The 20934-nt window shown below is 39.2% G+C and overlaps 1 protein-coding gene and 1 long non-coding RNA gene across 3 annotated transcripts in view; one reads left to right on the top strand and one right to left on the bottom strand.

Moving 5' to 3' along the window:
- LOC139103460 (uncharacterized) overlaps positions 1 to 20934 on the bottom strand; it is a 159299-nt gene that overhangs the window by 24425 nt on the left and 113940 nt on the right. The window contains exon 4 of the mRNA XM_070658151.1: positions 10430 to 10563. Within this exon, the coding sequence (XP_070514252.1) occupies positions 10430 to 10563 (134 nt within the window). The remainder of the gene's footprint in view (positions 1 to 10429; positions 10564 to 20934) is intronic.
- LOC139103461 (uncharacterized) overlaps positions 1 to 20934 on the top strand; it is a 58174-nt gene that overhangs the window by 7946 nt on the left and 29294 nt on the right. The window contains exon 2 of one of the 2 annotated variants that reach the window (XR_011545892.1): positions 9676 to 9718. This is a non-coding gene — a long non-coding RNA (uncharacterized lncRNA). Of the gene's footprint in view, positions 1 to 9675; positions 9836 to 20934 lie in introns of those variants that run through there. The other variant, XR_011545893.1, reaches the window with a different exon arrangement.

Raw genomic sequence — 20934 nt, 5'->3', positions numbered from 1 at the left:
AATGTAACTTTTATACGTTTTACATTTCGGTATTTTATACGACGGAATTAGAGCGGAACGAGAGAGTTTATTAAACTCTTCTGCAAGATCCTCCGCGCAATCAGTGTTTTCTTTCCTTTCACGGCAAATTGCTGATTCTTAGAAGCAAAGTCGCACGCGGCTGAAAGTACTGCATAGGCGAAGTTACGAGGCCAGTTGCAATGAAGTTAACATAAATACTCGCTGAGCTACGGGAAGTATATTTGCATAACAAGAACTTTTGGAATTGAGTGTCGAGAAAATTTTCAAGGGGAGCTACAGCGGAGCACCTCTCCCTTATATTCGATAAGCGCGAGGCTGCTTGACGAGTTGCGAAATGTTATTTGATCCTATTGTTGTCGCTTGAGTTTTTAATATCTTTCTATTTAGCTCGCGTTATCCATAACTCGCAACACTTCGTCATTTATTATGTCAATCGTAAGGAGTATTTTCAGATTTTTAAAAAATTATATTCAGTAATTATTGCGTTTATTTGATAACGTATCCGTTTGATAAATCCATGTATCATGTTGAACGTAGAAAGACATATAATTGAACCGTCGAGTAGTAACGTGTACGAATCTTTCCTGCAGATGTTATGCTTCGGCCTGTGCATATTATTCTTCGAGAGCTCGCGAACGAAGCACCTCGAGTAGATCCTATTTCCCGTCTTTCGGTGAATTGATTATCGCAGTGCGGCTTCCCGGCGGACGTAGCTTGGGCAAATGTTCCGCGAACAGTCGGGAAGAAGGACAGCCGTACGTTTACCCGAAACGTTTAACGAGGCGCGAGAAGCTCGTTTCCAAAATCTATCAGACGTTCAGATTGGAATCTCACGGTAATTTCGGCGGCGACCGTCTACCGTAATGTGTGTATTTCGCGTATTGCAGCAGCCGCTGCTGTCGGACAGATAATACCTTCGTTAATCTGATAAATTAGCAAAGTAATCTTCCTCGCTCTGAGATGACTTTTAAATCTTCGAATAAAGCTTCGGTATAAAAAACAAAAAACGTACGGCAAAACAACTACTCCCACTTGATATCTGCCGTTAGAAACATATGCGAATACTAATTAATCATTATTAGCGACGATTTTTATATCGCGTACGCGATATCCGAGTACAATGTGCTTTATTATCGGTAGCTTAAACGAGGCTCGCGTGCAGCGGTAACGCTCGGCGTTGAATGTATCGCAGAACACAATGCGACATTCAGAGAAGAGCACGCAATTATATTTATATCAAGCACGCATTATATCGCGCAAAGACAATGCGCGAACGAGACGCACGCCGATCATTAGCAGCCGCGATAATAATAATCAGCGCACGTGCGAGCGGGCGAGTCGATGCAATAATCAGGCCTGGTTCCTTCCTCGTTAACGACGCCCGCGTACCGTGATTTCGTGTTTACTTCCGGTCACGTGCGCCGGATCGCGGAATTTGCCTTCTCTCCGGAGCACGTGCGTGGCGAGACCACGCGTGCTCACGCGTGCCTCCCCTTGCGTGTGTTCACGGGGAAACATACGCGCTGACCATTATGCCGGCGGCTACGTGACAGGGCTTACGGTGGGTGAGTCGTGTGCTGTAGGCGGGTACCAGGGTGCACGATTGTGTGCGTTTGTGTACACGACCCGATCCGCAATAGGGAATATCGTCGTGCAATATTGAGTGAATCTAATGAGGGGTATGCCCCGTGCTGGTATTAATACTGCTAATCCAATTAGTTGATAATCTGCAGTGCTCAAATGTGACCGGGGCTATTAATAGGAATCGGTTAACATGTCGAGGCGAAGAGTATTAGACTCGGTGGATTACCGCTTAGACGAGCCAATGTGGCCCCTAGGGTAATAACAAGGATACAGGATAGGGAGGATACGTAACGCGTTCTAATAGAGGAAAAAGAACGAAAAATTAAAACGAGAAAGGCACACGAGTAGTGACATCGACGTTAAATTAAATACACGCAGCCTTGTAATATGCCGAATTAATTTTTGTATTATCGAGTTGTTCTCCATAATTGCATAATAGTTTTATGCTCTATTGTCACGAAGATGTCAATATTAGAAAATATTTATTATTAAATAGCAATAGTATGATGTAATATGAATGCTCATTGGAGCTAATTTAACGTCATGTTGAATCGTTTAGTTGTTAAATTGTGAGTAATATGTACCATCTGAAATGGTGTATACATTGAAATATTTATAATGTGGTTTCACGCAATAGTTAGATTGGAAACCGATTTGAATTAAATTCATATTTGCTATTGCCATGCGTAACAATTACATTGTTTGGATAAGGTACATTTTGCACGATAATTAACATTAACGTTTCCATTTGAAGCAATTAGAAATTTTCTTCGCACGCGCTCGTACATCCGTGATATTAATCCGCAGATGACACATCGCTGAATTAATCTGGACGATCTTGGATAACCAGATAATTCTATTCTACGTAAATTGGATTCTTTCTTTCGCTGCATATTGCTGTCCGTCCGGCTGTGTCGGAATTAATCGAATCTTTTAGTTTACTTTATGCCCAGCGAATCGAGGAAGTGAGTCCGCCTGTCCGATTTCCGTCCCCGATGAATATCATGGCGTTGCGATCCCGCGAACAGCAAGATATTAATAATTTCATTTTCCCGTCCAATCAACGGAGTCCGTTACTTTTTCTTTCTCTGCAACGTGCTATTTGTCATCGGGTCTCGCGATAGAAATTAAGGAGGGGACTTATTGTAGCGAGACTACACGGAGACTATGGCGATGTTCTATCGATCGGACACGTAATCAACTTGGAGGAAAACAAGAAAATGCGGCCATTCGATACCGAATAAATTGTTTTCTAGTTGTCTCCGTGTAGATTGCTTTTGTCCCCCGAACAGAGGGATGCCGTATTTCCTGATAAGAAGATTAACCGTCCTTTACATTCATTCCGGCCTCCATTAAATCGAATTCGCGAATATACGAAAAATCGAACGTGCATTTGTTTCTGTTTCGTTTAATTTAAAACCTCCACACAATTTCTTAAAGTGATTTAATCGCGTATAAATATCGAACTTGTTTTTTTTTTTTTTTTTTCTTCTTTTCGGTATATTATAGCAAATCTTTTAGAAGTATCATATAATTACACACAACTGTTGCGTTGATAGCGACATATATTTCAGATTGGTCAGGTTCTTTTTTCCTTTCTACAGATTCTTTGACTAGTTCGAAATTGAGTTTTCCCGCATTAAACTTTCGTGGTTTAAACGCAGCCGGTCCAAAAATAGTACGACATTTTTCGAAACTTTTTACACAAACACCAATAGCAACTTTTACGACGTCGAGTTTTAACTTTGACGTTTGCTAATGAACCTAAAAACGTCGGGGAAAAACCAACACGCATTGCGCAGGCGAACAACCCGACGTGCAAGAAATCGGAGCAAACGGCAAAGAGCGCGGTACAGAGAGAAAAAAAGAAAATAAATAAAAAAAAGAAAAACGGAGTCGGCAAGACGAGCTCGAGGAAAAAGCATCTGGCATAGCTCGCGCTATGCACACGCGATCCTTCTCTTGCTTTATTCCTCTCGCGGCGGAGAGGGTGTCGTGGCTTAGGCGGGAAAACGAAACGCGTTTCTCGCAAAAGCGTTTCGAATTTTCCCCATCGACGAAAACACGATCAAAGCTGTCCTCGGCAAAGAGGTCCCTCGAGACCGCCGCCCTTACCATTCGATCCTCCCGCGCCCTTTCCGCTCGCCTGATTCACGACTCCCCTTTCCCTCCCAGAGTTCGCCTCTTTCCATCGTTTTTGACGGTAATGAATTTCGAATATTCGCTTTTTCTTTCTTTCCACCTCCTTTTTTTTCTTTTTTTTTTTTTGAGTATACGATTGTTCGTAGAACGTTCGTGCACGATGTAACAAACCGAAAATGCCGTCATCGTTTATCGAGACAGAATGGCATCGATGAAATACAAGCCCGTTGAAAAGTGCATTTTTTTCAAAAGGATTACATTTCATTGAACGCACCTGTCACTCTTCCCGGACGCTGCATCATGTCTCTACAAAAGACACGGTAATATTTCGCGGTGTTTGGCGCTAAAAAATTCTAGGGCGTTGGACGGTACTAAAAACGACGGAAGTCATGTAACAGAAACAGGAACAATGACTGAAACTACAATCGATAAACCACGCTCGTTGCATATACTTCTATCTGGGTCGTAAAAATGGGTCAACCGTTTTATCCTCTTGCTTACTGTATCGAGTTACTATCATGTTTATCGATGACTTCCCAACGGCGATCGAGTAGACTTTTAAATAACGGAAAATATATCGTACGTTTTGTATATTTTACGTGTTGTACCGTACGCTTGTAATATTTTGTAATATCCTACTTATATAATTTTGCAGCGATATATTTTATTTCCAAAAAGTAATTTCTTAAAAGGTTTCTGTCTCTTTCAATTATTTATAATTAGAAATTTTTCATTTCTTTTATATTAATAAAATTTTTACAGAAAAAAGTTAGTTTAATTCGCGAGAAATAATTTTTCTCATTTAATACATACAAAATATTCCGTGAATATGAAGATATTTTTACACGTAATAAGAGAAATTATATATGCGTGAATTTTTTGGTGGACATTTTTTTTTTTAGAGTCGCTAGAGATTTGCGGTAAAATTTTTTTCTTTTTTTTTTTTACACATTCATGAAACTTGCGAATAACCGGCGATGGTTAAGGCCGCTGGTTCGAAACGCAACGATCTGAAATGGTCTCACGTACGTCGCCGTTCGTACGGGTTCACTTCGCCATTGTTTATCGGGTGATCTCCCAGTGGTGTTTTGATCCTGACGCCAGGACTCCCGATGGACCGCGCGGAATTCCAGTCGTTCGCGTTCGTTCGGAATACGTGTAGCACGCGCGTGTGTAACGGCGAACGTTATACGGTTCCCGTGAGTCTGGTCGGCGATATACATGAAGCATAGACGTGTACGACGATCTCATGCGAAGACGAACCTCGTGCTACATGCGAAGTCGCAGTAATCGAACACGCAGGTGCCACGGAAAATTTTCTTGTCCGCGGATCTTGGAAAAACGGCTCTGTTCTCTGCAGAGACGATGTATTCTATATCTCGATATTTTAAAAGGTCGTCAAGAGTTAGATTTTATTTAATTCAACTTCTAATTTCTTGTACGTTTGAGGCATTATGTTGTCGCGTTCGTATTAACATAAATTGAATTGATATGATAATTTTACTCACGTTCTTTTTTTTTTCTTTTTTAACGAATGCCGGAGAAACGTTTTGAGATCGATCGGGCACTTTGTGTTATTTCGCACGTCATCTAAGAAGGAAATGCGAGCGATCGTGGAGCAGCTCTTCGAGATGAGTGGCTGTCGCTACTCGCGAAAGAAAAATGACGAGAAGATGTGAAAGACGAAAGAGATATATATATATCGATTCGTTCGTTGGGATTTTACGAGGCTCGTAAACGTAACGAAAAGCGAAGGGCGGGCATTTTTCCGCCGGTGATCCCGCGGGTATCGTGCACCGCGGATCGATCCCCTAATTTTGTTGAACGCCTGAATTCGATCTGGCTCGTTCGGCGCGATCGTGTCAGCCTGCCGGGCTTCGCGGATTCCTCTGGGATCTTTTTTAGAATAAGGGTGTACGCGGAAAGTTACGACCCTCTGCCGAAAATCGTACCGAATGCGCGGCGATCCTTCGTTTTCGAAGATGAAAAAGAACCGACAGAATTTAGGAGCGATTGTCTTGTTGTTGCCGTGTTTATCATCTTCTGGGATTTCACGTATCAATTCTCGAAGGTTATCTTGAAATTTATCTTAAAAAGTATGTCGAACAAACTTGTCATTCTTTCCCTTCTCGGTCCTGGGAAGATCTTGAGAATTTAAATTGTTTCCTTTCGAGACACGTATATATCTGAAAAATCCTCCAAAGACTCCGAGAAAAGACTCTTTATTGCGGAGTTGAAATACGTTAAGATCTGTTTCTGACGTCCTTTCGTGTATTTTTAGACATACATCTCAGAATGAGATAATTTAAATTCGAAGTACTGCGGATTTCACGTGAATTTTAATGACTGTATCTAAGAGGATCTGATAACTTTCGGAGCATAAGTGACGGTGTACTTTTTACAACGAGTCTCTTTTAGAGTCTCAGAGTGCGTAGGGCTTTCAGCGACGAAGGAAAGCGTGGGCAGTATGACGGTCACATCTTTTGCCAAAAGGAATATGTAAGCCGCATAAAGGGAATTTCTTTTAATAGTTCAGAAAACGTGTCGCGTACGCGTGCAAAGTACATAGCCTGCGACAGTCTGATTTCGACGTGAGCATTTCCAGTTCTTGAACCCCTTCAATTTTTGCGACGTTTCTCCCTTACGATTCGTTGTAGCTTCTTGAAAATGCGTTTTGATGCGTACGATCTCCCGCGCAAAGTAATCTGAGAATTTGCGATAAAAATCGTAGAGGAGACTTTACGGCCTCCTCGGAATCACGTTCAAATGCGGATCCTTCTTTCGCATGAAAACGTCCATTTTATTACGAGGTCCAAGCGCGTTACGTAGGGAATACAAATTGTTCCTCTAAAAGGTCTCTCCCTCGCGATTTACGAGAAAAGAAAAATACATATATTGATTTCACAGCTAAATGTAGAAGATCTTTGATATACTAATCATGTTTTAATGTTAATAACTAATTATTTAAATTTATTCGGTAATAAAATACTATTATAAATATCGTACTCGCGGATAAGAGATGTACCATTGACGTTTCACGCATCAGCCGACATCTGAATCGAACAGAGAATATTATTTTGATTCGTTAGAAAGTTCCGCGTAACTTTGGCGCGGTTCATTTGAAAAATGGCTGAAACTTGTTCACGTAGGAGCGTAATAATAAAGAAGGACTATTACCATTGCGCTAGTCGCTGAAAAAAACGTCGTATCATTCAAATATGGGCGCGCATTAAATTTCCATCTCGCCGATGCCAGGCGCCCGTATATCACCCGAGGGGGGGAGGGAATGAGGGAGAGGAAAAAAAGACGTGCGACCGACGTCGGATTCGAGCCATTACGTATAAAAAGTTGCGCATGGGTGCTTTTCAGCATGGCCATATGTCACTATATCGACCGCGATTGCAGTTTCGGCTCGTATGTTAATAAAAAGGCACGCATCCAGCCATTGTGTGCGTCGGCCAGATTTACTGTACAATGCGCGAGTATAACTTACGATCGATCCATCGCTCTGTCGGAAAACGTGGAAAAAAAAAAATCTTGTTTCCACTTTTTCTCTTCTCGAAACGAACGTGATAAAGTTCGTTTGCATTGATGCCTTTCGTATTTCGTACGAATCGTAAATTCGAATTATTTGCGAACTTATATCAAGCGGTGCACGAGGATGAAGTGAAATTGCCGTAACAGTTATGTACCAGTAGGACGTGTATAACGCTTGTAACATACGATCGATATATGTGAGATAAAAAAAAAAAAAAATAGCAATTCCATATACATTTTTTGTGGAGCGAGCGATAAAATCGTATCGATGCTTTTCTCATCTCTTCGAAATCGTAAACTTGAATTATTTGCGAAGTAATATCGTGTACGATTGCAAAATAAAATCTAACGTAGGACTGGAGTAGATAAGAGACAATTTATTAGAATCGCCAACTTTGTATATTTCCCGCAAGAAAAGTTTCATCGATTCTGCGGAAGGAAGACGTGACAAACTCAAAGACTGAAAAATTGTCCTTTTAGATGCGATGTTTTAGATTGCGGGATAATTTAATCAGTTTTAATTTACCATGCTGCATCCCAGAACTTAGTCCCGCGAGGGTTAATCGACTTGCATACAAAACGCGAGCGATGCTGCGAGCAATTTGTCGTTTTTCTCGAGGCGCGCAGTCCGTTCTAATTTACAGAAACGCCCGCGACAATCAAAGTACCGAGAGTGCTCCGGGCAAAGGAGAGAAATGTACTTTGCCCGCCGCTTTGTTGACGGTTCAACGGAGATTTGCTTTGGATCTGGGGATGGCGATCAATTTGGCGCGAAATTACGCTTTTCTAAGGAACACATTTCGCACATTGCACGACAATCTTTTACATTTCGCCGAGCCCGTTCAGCAAACACCGTCCGTTGATTTTTTTTTTTTATTTATTTTCTTCTTTATTCCGCCGATTGTTCCGCGAATATTACTACACTTTCGCGTTGTTCTCGTAACATTTTCTTCTCGGTATTAATATTTTTCAGTTGCGAACATAATGAAGCAGGAAATTGCGTGCGTCGACTATTCCCTTGTGACATGTACATAGCAATAAAGTAGAAAAGTTTATTTTAAAATTGCGCAGAAAATTTTGACGTAAGAATAACAAACAAAAAAGAATTAATTTACGCTGCAAATAATGTAATAAAATTTTCTTGTTTATTTGGCATTTTACGTTGATTTTAGTTTTAAAGGATTTTCTTTATTTGAAACGCGTTCGTATCGAACCATTTGATCTTAAGGATAAAAAAAAATGCGAAGGGCTATGGCAAGACCAATCGAATTTTCGCTAAGGTAAAATTGACTCTAAATTGATCAAAGGATACTGCACGTTTTGGCTCACTAATCTCGTTATCCCGTGCATACTTTAATGAGTGAGTACTATACAGGCTACTCGCAATATTCGTTTAGCATATTATCTCGTAGCTCGCTCGTGGAGAATTTAAATTAAGAATTAAATTTAATCATAATGCGCGAACATAAAGTTATCATGGCATTATGAAAAATTTGTTAGAACTCTGTTGTAATTATTAAACGCCCATGTATGCTTTATGTTTTAAACGAGTTTAAATTCATCTCGCATCCACCTCATGAAAAAACCGTCAACAATAAAGTTCGAATTTGTTCTAATTTAAAAAAAAATAAATTTTTAATATCGCATAAAAAAATGCATTCGTATGTAATGGCATCTGTATGCATATATAAATAAGTTTTGCGTTATATTAAAATCTCTTTTATTAACAAAAGAACAAAAGAATATTTTGCAAAAATTACAAGCGGATTTACATTTATCAAAGATGAGAAAAAAATTTTTTTAATTTTTTTTATTATTTTTCAGCGTGCAATAAAATTTTGTAAACGCCGCTTTTTCGAGTCGTTCTCATTTCATTAAGACCGAAAGGACGAATACGTTAATTATACGCGAGGGTATAGGCCCTGAGGCCTCGACTTCGTTGTCTCAGGACCGGTAGCAGGAAACAGGATTTTCTCTCGACAATGCTTTCGTTGGCGTCCCAGTGTCTCCGTGCGCGGACACTATCGCTTTACACGAAATCAGATTTCGCCGCGAAAGCAGCTTACCGGCGAGATCGGAGTGTATACGCGTGTACCTATCCAATCAATTCCGTTGTGTGTACATGTAGGGTGCTCCAACTTTCCTGTTAAGGACAGGACAGACACGTTTCGCGTACGCTATTTTTCAAAAGATCCCAATTGCAAATTAAACAGAATCTCAAATCTCCGACTTGACATTAATTTCTCATTAGATATAAAATTTTTAGCTCTGTTTCATTAATGGATAACTTTATTTTTATTTATTTAATTAAAGAATAAATTAGAAATACGTATTTTTTTTTCCCCACTGAATACATCAATCAATATAATTTTTTTTTAATTTATGTTACAGTCACTGGCAATATGTTCAACTTTGCTGATGCTCATGCAGATTGGTAAGTCACATGCTTTTTTTTACAATGCGTTTTTTATATTAGAGAAAAATATATTACATGCTTAAAAATAATAGTAATAAAAATGTGTAAAAAAAATAATAAAATAAAAATTGTATATAAAAATAGAAAAAAAAATTAAATAAAAATAATAAAAATTAAACGAAGCAAACCAAGCGAGAGAATAAATTCGTATTGCGGAAAAGCGGCAACAATAAATTCGATTCGATTTAATTTGAGACAGGACAAAATAGTTTTTTTTTCAAATTTGGTCTTTACTTCGAAAATGACGTGTTAGATTTACATCCCCTCGTTACTTGAAACACGAAGTGTCGAATTACAAATTTTCTTAGCTTTTCAATATTTGAATTAAAATGTTTCTTGGATTACTCCCCAGCGAAAGGGATTCAAACTCAGCTACACCGCTGTTGCCTGTCGAGTTTCTTATTAATTGAGAGCTTTCGTGCGTGTATTAATTTAGTCTTTAAGGAAATGTAACAAAGTGTAACTGGAGCAACGGCTTGGTTCACTTTCGGCTCTTTCTCCACGCAAAGATAAACTAGCATGGCTGTATAAACTCGCGATCTAAAGAACACAGAAACCGTTTTCCGCAGCCGGGGCGAGCACGTACACGCTGCCGGTGCAATACACCGGTACAGCGAACGAGGCCTCGGGGAAGTTGACTAGTGCCGGGGATGCGGAAAGGTACTTTACCGGTTCGTCGTTGATGGTCCAACGTAGATTGGCCTTAGGCACGGACGGCCAGGCACTGCAGTTGGCAGTCACGTTCTCGCCGACGGCGTAGTGCGAGGACAGGCCTGTGATTTCCGGTCCCCTCTCCGGAGGTGCTGTGAACGTAAATTTTCCGTGTGAGGACGTGGCGAAAGTTTTCCCATAAACCAGTTACTTTCCTCCGGTTAGACTCTATAAACTTTCGACTATTACTCGGAGTTCGCCGCGTTCGTTCGCTCTATCCTCGAGGAGATAGGTGGAACAAGGGTAGGAACGGATTCGGGGGTTCTTTCGTTTTATAAGGCGCGAGTTTAGAGGAACGCGGGATGAATTTTTAACGCATCAACGTGCTTCGGCAGGACGAACCGTGCGACACGTGTATCACAAAGCGCTCGCAAACGTACAATGTATCCGAGAGTTTATTTGTAATAATTTACAAATGGTTGAAACAGCCTTTGCGAATAATGAATTTAACCTTTGAACGATGGGCCGCAAGTTGCGAACGCTGAGATGGATGAGAGCTCTTTTTCTTATTAAGCAAAATAGAATTCCGGCAAAATAAATCAAATTCAGATAGGTAATTCCGCGAGTCTGTACACATCGATGATGAATAGTGAATGATGGAGCGGTGTTGAGTTTTACTTCGACACGAGTCCGATTACATTACGGGCGATTTTCGACAAGTTCTCAACTTGTATTTTCTTTCGTATTTCTTCCTCGATCGACGCGGTTTGAATTCCCATTTACTTTATTGAAACGATCCTCTGGCGACACACTAGAATAGATAAGTTTCGCGCGTTTTCGCGATTGCGTCGCTCAGCACGAGGCGGATTAATTTTCAATTAGATCGAACACGTGACTTTTCCCGATCGTAATTAAACGAAGAACCGCATCGAGACCGCCTGTGCCAATTGTTACGTGCGATTCACACAATGACTCGCGAGTAATACTCCGAAAGATTATGGAGACGAGAAAGTCGAAGTAACAATTGATACGAGCGTTCTGCATTCAATTCATGATAAATGAAATTAGGGCGCAATGGCAGAATCGATTGAAATGGTCGCGCTTGTGACCGATGAAGCGAAAAATTACTAAAATTTACTCGCGTTTGACATGGAATACCGCGTGTGTTTACAGCGGGACAATAGCCAAGAGCCATAATTCTCCGGGCAATTAATCACCCAGTGGACTAATAATTAAATCCAACGTGGTAACTGTTATGCTTTCGAAATACTATCGCGTAATTTATACGCGAGTGTTTAATAGTTTATTGCCTAAATAATAGCAAATTTAACGTGAATTCATAGTATCTAATGCAATTTATTTTAACAGAAAAAAGTATCCTTTTTTTTCCGCATAAAATATATGTGAGAGGTAGAATGACAAGGCGACATAAAACTGCAATCTCATTATTGTAATGTAAATTCTTTAGTTACTTTTTAAATGTTATTCTCGAGAGTTTTCACTAACGATGACCCGCTTTCACTAGATAATTCTAAGCCGTGGATTTTTCGTAACAAGTCGTCGCACACGCGTCGATCCACAATCAATTATCGGATTTATCGTTCACCGCTGTCGGCCGGGTGCGTGCTGGCGCGCTCGATGTCTCTAATAGCGTTAATTGGCACGCCGGATTATGAGAGACATTCGCGTTCGGGCGGGCGCGACCGAATGCTCAATTAAACATCCGCCCTGTTGTCCGAGTGCACGCGTTGCACCAGTACGTTGCGCCGCGCTGCAGCTCCGCCTCGGATTCGGTCCATTAATACCTTCCGTCCTCTCTTCCCCCAAAATATCCGGGACGCAATTAAAACCCAGAATTTCGGAGCGCGTCACGCGCCGGGAATCCCTCGACCGGCGCCGCTGTCGATTTTACGTCGGATGCAACGTAGCGAGCGGAAGACTGAAAAGGGCGTGAAAGAGCATCGCGAATGGAGAAAGGTAGATGGAAATTTTCGAGAGATCGCGGGAAAAGCGTGTTGGAAAATCGACGCTGCGTTGGATCGCGAGCATATGCCACCGAAAGTTCCGCCATCACAATTTCGACGCGCATTAAGTCCGTAATGAGGCCAATTATTTCGTTGAGATTGCCGGTTTCTTCCGTAGAATTTCACTCGTGACGATACTCGACGAGAGCCGATCTGAATTTTATTAAGCTAGAAATTTGTAGTAGATTTGAAGGCAATTGTTTGAAATTTTATAGTTATGCACGCGTGCGTCGCTTACATTTTAAACGAATGGTTAAAAGCATATTAAGTCATGCAAAAAAAAAAAATTAATTAACAAATAAATTAATTAATTGATAAAAAAAAACATTTATCAAACAAAGTTGAAACCGCATGGAATTAATTAAGATAAAGTGCATAAATCAGGGAGAAATAGAGGAAAAAAAAAGATAGAAACACATACAATTTATAAATGCATACTTTAACAAGAATTTTTAATTAACTCTAGAAGTGAATTGATGGCTAACTGAATGTATAAATTTTTAAAGCAAAGATGAAAAGAGTGATAAAATAAAATTGGTTATTTATAATTCATTTATTAAAGATTAGTTCATTGTTGGTACACGGGTAACGAAAAAGCTTACGCTTTTAGCTTGATGAAAATCTAAAACCTATTTTGGCACATATGTGGTAGTTCGTTTTATATAATTTTTCTTTAGCTTTAGCTTTGTATGTCACTGCCCCGAAAGTCTGCTGATCTCATGTTTGCGGTAAGTTAAACGTTTTTCGAAGTTTCGAACGTCGGGCAAGTAGTCGCGTCATCGATTTTCACAGTGAATCGGAAATAATGCGCGTACCAAAATCGAGAAGGGAGGAAAAGAAATTTGTCAGGATTGCAGAAAGTTGGATAACCTGACGCCCTGCCAAGATTCGAGCATTCGCTAGCGCATTCGGCCGCGCGGAAAGTATTCCGCTGCAATAACTCCGCCGACAGTGATTTAAGCGCGTAATTACAGAGGGTTATTGCAGCCACGGTACAACTTTATATTTTCTTCTTTATTTTTTCTGAGAATTTAATATGCATAACGGCAAACTCATGTATATACTATATTGCGCCACATTAAAAATTGCTCTCGTTTTTCGCTACAATCGCACGTTTATGAAAATATCAATTAATAAAATTTAATAGAATAAAGTAATAAATTAAAAATAATTTTTTGAATACCAGCTCTTTGACATAAAGCTTCGCGATTTGTTCCAGTATATCCCTGGTGTATTCTTGCCTTAAAAAAAAAAAAAAAAGAATGCGAATTATAACATAGAATGGTGAGAGCGGATCTGTCAGCAATATCTAGAGTAACAAGAGACAGGTTTTTTTCCGGGCATATCGCTGCGAGTCAAAAAACTTTATTTTATGCCAAAAATTCACTCTTCTCGTCATATGCTTACCCATAGTAATTCTGAGTCTTCGTCGCTCCGAACATTTTCTGGTATAATAATTTCTACGAGAGTTAGGTTCCTAATTGAGAGGGTTGTCGGGAGAAGATAGCTTGCTTTCATATTCCGTGGTAACTTCACGTACAAAATGAAATTGCTTTTTGAAGGCACTGCAATTTATACGGATTGCGAGCTTCACGGCGTCTCTATAAGGCATGAAATGAATATTAAACTGCGGGCGATTTAATCCAATTAATTCGCCGGCGTAGACCGCTGTCCGCATAAATCCGTGTGAACGCGGACAAAAATATTGGGAGATACGATCGACGAAGATAATCTATTCGCTGTTGATTTGCACATAAATTTGAAAGTAAAACGATACAGCGCAACAGTGCAATTGTCCCGAGATTTTAAGATTGCATATTATTTCTTTAGTTGTTTTTATATTAGAGGCTGTCGCGGTATTTTCGAGCTAGAAATTGCAAGTACATTGCAAAAAAAAAAAAATAAAAAAATATGATATGTATATAAATTTACATGAATTGTGAATAAAAATTGTACGAAAACATTTCTACGATTTTCGATGGAAATGGACTCATTTTTTTTATATGTTTGTTTTATATTCACATTTTTACCCGGTGTAGTAATATTATTTTGCTGTTTATCGCGTTATTTTAAGTAAAACGTATATCGCAAATGTTCCACAATCATTTAGGCAGTACGTATTGTTGCGAAAAGTAAAGTGGTGCGTGATACGTGACGCACAACTAATTGCTGTTGAATTAGGTTTGCGTAGTAGCGCAACCGACACAATATAACTCACTGACATACATTGATTTAATTAGCAATTAAAACTTTACGAAGGCAGCAAGCGAAAGGATTATGCGTATGAATATATATCTCTCGTATTTTCAATTTTATACAGATTACACAGCGTTGTTGATTATCGCGACACGTGATTGCGACACCGATGCAGTATCGGCTCGTATTGCAAATATAATATTGAATTTATACATTATCAATAAAAATTTGGAATATTAAATTATTATTTGAATATTTAAGTATTACTTATAAAAATCTCAATTTTGTTGACATCTGCAAAAAAAAAAGAAAAAAAAAAACTGTTAGGTACACTTTCATAATTAAATTCGTATCTATCTACCTACTTACACGGTTTTAATTGCGCATAATTAGCCTCTTTCTATTTTACGTTTTTTTCTTTGAATCTGCAAAATTAAGACTCGGTGGCAGCATTTGCAGCGCAATGTGTCCGTCTTATCTCCCGTGGTAGCGATCTCTTTGGCTTTCGCGTTTCAGCGAAATTCGCAAACCAACGATGGTTAAATTCGTATTCCACAATACTGCATGTTGCGGCTGGTAGTTGCAGTACCTTGTTTTCCTTGCAACCTCCTCCCTGTCGGCATTCACCCCCGGTATTCCACAGACCAGGCTGTAACACGCTCGTACGATCGTAGTCGAGGAAATGAATTTTCTTCAACAACGGGTTTCAAGGATCCCTTACGCTTCTTAGGTTAAAACGTGTATGGCATCGTGGGTGGGCACCCACTTCCTAAGCTTAGCTTCCTCTTGTTCTATTTCGGTCATAACGGCGACTGTACAACGAGATAATGGGTCGATAGAAAAACGTAATGGGCCAAACTGCCGAATGTTTACGTTTATTGCGAGGCGTATTCGTACAAGAGGGGAGATCTCGTTCATTTAAAATTGACTAGCGCAGTTAATAATTCACACTTATCGTAAAAATAATGCCGGTCATTTGTTATCGGAGCTGATAGTACGCGATAAATCGTAAACCAGTTGCAATACGCTTTTTATTGGAACAGTGACGATGCGTCAAAAATACGTCCCATCATCTAAATTCACCTCTGAGACCTAAGTTTCTTCGTTTCGAGTGACACTAGATAAGAGAGAGATATATCTCTGGAAGAAGCCCGATGTCGTTTCTCTCGGTTTTTCCTTCTTTAAACGATTCCCTTTGAACGGGGCTGGCATGAATATTTATGGCCTCATGAATATTTACGATACTCCAAGGTACGCGTGCATGCTGGAACGTCGTTATAACGTATGTACATAGATACGTATGTATATGCGTATTGGCCGGAAAATGGGAATACTTCGGCGTTTTACGACAATGCGCAAGATTAATGTGTTCAATGTAATGCGGTATCGGGCGACACGCGAATCGATGAGATGCTAATCTTTACGTCTTATACGTGCAATATATCTCGTTCTTTTCCTTCGGGCAGAATCAATCGTTTACTTAAGCGACTTATTCATAAGAAGCTGATATCATGTTTGCGACATCCGTTTTGTCTATCGGGTACATTCGAATATCTATATTTGTCAATTGCATCTTCCGGTACTTTATGTTTTAAAAATACAACGGTAACGCTCTTTAAATCAAACTGATCGATATGACTGAATATTTTAATCCTTGATTATGAAAAAATTTAGATGCCAAAATTGCGGAGAAAATAATACAATTTAATTTTTTGCTATGCAGTAATTAAAGTTTATTTATAACGTGCATCGTAGGTTAATTAATAAGGATGCATTTCTATTAAGAAGTTTTTAATGGTGGTAGTAGTTATATTTGAGCGAAATGAGAATTCCAGGGAAAGTACAATGTTTTAGTGCTATTATCTTTGTGATTTACTTACTCATGTTTCAGAGAATCTACAGTGCTATTTTCAGGTTAAGTAGAGAAACATATAAATTTTCTCTCCAAGTAGTTGCCGCTTGGCATTTACACCGTTCTGGTTTTCTTCCTTGCTGCTCACAGGAGATCGTATTTCATCGGAATGATAACAACACAAGATTAATAAGTTAGGAGTTTAATAAATAAAAAAAAAATACAATTCAAATCCAGCTAAAATAAAAAAGTCATTACCAATTTTCGCGTAACACGAATATAAAGTTGACTTAACATTTTTTTAGAATTTATTTCTACGTCTAACAGTTAAATTTGTTGGAGAGGAAATTTTTATAACTCGTGCAAACAATTTGAAAATAGGCTTCTAAATTTACAGAAGCTAAGGATTTATCTTTAGTCGAAGCATCCTCGCGTTTATCGCTTGCTTTATATAAGGGGAAAGTATCGGAACGTGAAATATTACAACTACAAAGCGCGCACGGTACGTTTACTCAAGGGTATTACAATCCCCGAGCGTACCAATTGGTTCTTCAATCATTTCAATTTCCCAGCAAGCGTTTCTTTTGCAACACCCCGGCGAAATTAATTTTCCCACTCCGTCTGTGCCGAGCTAGTATAATAACATTCCTTAAATATATCAGATTCACGTAGAAATGTACACTTGTTACACGAACGCTTCACGATATCTAAAAGTATAATTTTTCTGAGTTACAATTATGATTTACTGTACTTATTTTATATAATACGTTTACTATATGTTTTTATTAGCTATTTTATAATAAATTTTACATCGCGTCGCGTATTCAATTTAAATAATTTCAATAATTGCGTTACGAGATGTACCAATTATTATTGTTAACTAATTGATCGATATGGAAATAGCAAACGATATTATGGATGCCGATCCCTTTGAACGTTTCAAATTATCGTGTCTGATAGATTATTAGGTGACTATCTCGTACATCGTCGATCTTAATATTCCAGTAGGCAATGATACAGATTTGCGTACATAGCGGCTGATTACGAGACTGCCCCTTTGACCCAGCGAGAACTGCTCTTAATCACGGAAAGCAATGTTACCTACATATCCGATTAAATACTTCGATCCATACAGTTGCCAATATAGGATATATACAGGATGTCCCAACCAACACGTCGCTTCAGAAAACTGTTTATTAAAAATTAGAATCGAAGACGAAAATTCATATATAACTTTATACAATTGTCGATCGTTATTGAAAGAAAAAAAAAATTAAAACGTTTAGGCAAATAAACGTTAAGAAAATAATTAAATTAATTTTAAATAATTCAACAAGTTTGAAATCTGACGAATTTTATTAACCGTGATTTCGATATTCGTATCCGTTCGTATACCATTCACTCGTAAGAATTTCATCGGAAAATGAATTCACGCGGAGATTCTAAGGTTCTCGCAAATTTTCGCACGAAAGCAAGTATGCTCGTCGATATTTGGGGCCACGGATTTCTGTCTAAGGCTACGATTGTGGGCCGGTCTTGCGGTTTATTCGAGCGGAAACATCGCGTTCAATCGTAGTAGACGCTTCGAAGAGATTCGGTCCGATCTTTCCCCCCTTATCCTCTGTAGTATCTCCTTTTGCTATTTGTCTGAGAAAAGGAAGAAGACAGAAAGCCAGATAGATAGATAGATAGGTAGATAGAGAAAGTCATGGGCGCATCTCGCGGGTTTCCGCACGCGAATATCCCGAGCGTCTTTTCGCGAGCCGCCGCAGCACCACGGGAGGAAGTTGCAAAGTGCGGCGAAACGAGGGTGAATGTTAAATTTTCGCGAAAAGCTCCGTCGAGCTGTTACAAGAAGGCACGGCGAGTATGCGCCACGTTTCTTGTTGAACTCGACGAGAGATAAATTGCAGCTTCTACAGCCTTATCCAAAGGAAAAAGAGCGCCTTTAATAAACCAGTCGATCTTCGCAAATTAAGAGGCGAAGTTAATTTCGCCGTTGAATTGTAATAAACGTAGTTAGAATGCCGGTAAAATATTTTAATTATTATCTTTTTATAGTTTTTAATTAGTACCTTAATTGCTAACTAAACAAAAAAGATTAAATGCCAGTTTGAGTTAAGAAAATTAATTATAATAATAAGGAATGATGAGATTAAGACGGAGATACCATAACTTACACAAATTTGTCTTTACGTTCAGTTAAACCTGTACGTTTGCAGTCACGTCTGCTCTCGCTTTCCTCTAAATGTATGTATATACTCATTGTTTCTCGTGCTACAACAAATTCACGGAATACACGTCGCAAATCGAGTTAATATTGGGAAGCAACTGCGTCGGTTCGCGTTTAATTCAATCATCTCAACTTATGTAACCTATGTTTCTACATAGTGTCGCACATAGAGAACTACGCTCGGTCTAACATTGTTACTCTCTATATAAATTAAACAGGATATGTAACGGTATATTTTATCGAACCTGCTATCAAACGCGGGAGTGTAGTTTGCGAGAAGAAAGCAATTTATTCCAGCGTATGTTGCAAGATAAAAGATTCGCATTATCTCTCGTGTCCAACGTCGGAATCTCGGTTATGACTTTAGGGAAGAAAATCGGGACCTTGGGGGTCCCAGAATTCCAAATAAGGGTCTCAAGATAATCTCGAGGAATTTCGGAACGTCGGGATCAGGTGCTACGGCTGTGCGCGGGTTACATACACATACAACAAAATTCCGTCGCGCTCGCGATAAGCTGGGTGCCTTTCCTCATCAGCATGATAAATAAACGCGAAAGTAAATACAAGTGTACCGCGACTAGTGAATATCCCCCTTAAATCGAGATAAGCGCACCCGGAGTACACTTATCTGTCGCCGGGTACATAATCTCTCTCTCTCTCTCTCTCTCGTCTCTCCGGAATGAGTTCAAAGTTTCTCTGGGCGCGAGAGAGAAAGGGATAAAGAGAAAGAGCAGATATCGTTATCATAGAAATCGTGATATTACGCAGCATATGGCTGGGCTGTATTAGTAAGCAGAGACGGGGAAGCGCACCGGATTTCATCGTTTTCATCTTCCTCCTTCGTTCCACGTTTACGTCATCTCGCATCTCTCATCCCGCCAGCCCCGTCGACTTTTCCTGCATGTCTCGAACACCTTTTTACATTTCTCCCACCTCTCGTCTTTTCTAACGGCGGCGGCTCTTTTGTCGGGAATTTATCCACTCAGATATCGGCCCTGTCCTCGTAACTCTCGGATTTCCAGCCGTCTTTTCCTCCCTTTTTTCTTCCCTTCATCGTCCCCGTTGTCTCTCGTTTTTTTTTTCCTATCTTTCTTTTACCACCAACCAAGAGGGTTCCAAAGTTCGATCTTTGACCGTCCATCGTCTTTCTGGTCTTATGTTTCAACGTTTCAGACATTTCAGATTCAAGAGCTTTCACGGTCGATAGTTGTCGCGATTCAAAGCTCTTCCTTCTTTTTTTAACATTCTCCCTTTTTCTCGTTTCGATTATGCTAGATTACAGATCTTTATTCTCGATGAAATATCCTTCGACAAATATTTCACGTTAAATTAATGTGAAATGTTAAATATATCTTTTCAGCGTTGAACAATAATTTGTTATTTTGTAAGACAAAGATAACTATGTAAAAAGAGGAATTTCTGAGAAGGAAAATTTCTTGAAAAATTAGAATGAGATCAAAAGGTTAACAGGGTGCAAATTGTAATCTTATGTCTTCATTCCTACACTTGGTTATATCTGCTTCCTCGGATCCGTTTCCATCTTGTCGAACTTTTCTTTCGTCGGTCTTACTTCCGCGGCCCTCGGTAGAAATTTATCCACTTACTTATCTGACGTACTGAAGCTCCGAGGGGAATATCTTTCTTGTGTGTAGCCCCGGTCGAAAATTCAATCTTTGACTATGTTCGACATCTTTACTACTTCAAAAAGCCTTCTCTCTATCTTTGTTGAAAATTCGCGCGAGTATTATATTAAGGTAGGAAAAGAGTCCCCTCTCTTTTTCTTCTTCGTGAAATGAATATCTCCAGGGAATTTAATTTGACTCGTTCTGGGTTTTGTCTTGCAGATTTTGCTGCTTTTATGGCACGTTATATATATTTGTCTACGACGTACAAATTTTTTCTTTATCATATACATATATAAGATTAATTATTATTTAAAAAACGAACATTTATTACTTCGAATTTTTTAATTTTTTTAAGCCTTTAGATTTTTTTTTAAATTTATAATTTAATTACAGTAACAATTATTATTGTATTTATAGTCGTGTAGATTTTAGAAACAAAACTTGGCAAAATGGTCGCAAAATCTGGCTATTGCTGCTTGCCAGATTTTAATACAGCCGCCCAGAAATCAGCTTAAGACGTATCGAGGCTGAAACCCAGCGTGACTTGCGAGCTGACTTCCCTTTGATATCGCTTTCTCTCCACCTTTTCTATC

The sequence above is a fragment of the Cardiocondyla obscurior genome, linkage group LG06 (genome assembly GCF_019399895.1).
Source record: "Cardiocondyla obscurior isolate alpha-2009 linkage group LG06, Cobs3.1, whole genome shotgun sequence".
Lineage (NCBI taxonomy): Eukaryota > Metazoa > Arthropoda > Insecta > Hymenoptera > Formicidae > Cardiocondyla > Cardiocondyla obscurior.
The sequence above is the reverse complement of the archived record's forward strand: the minus strand, read 5'-3'. Positions and strand labels throughout refer to the sequence as shown.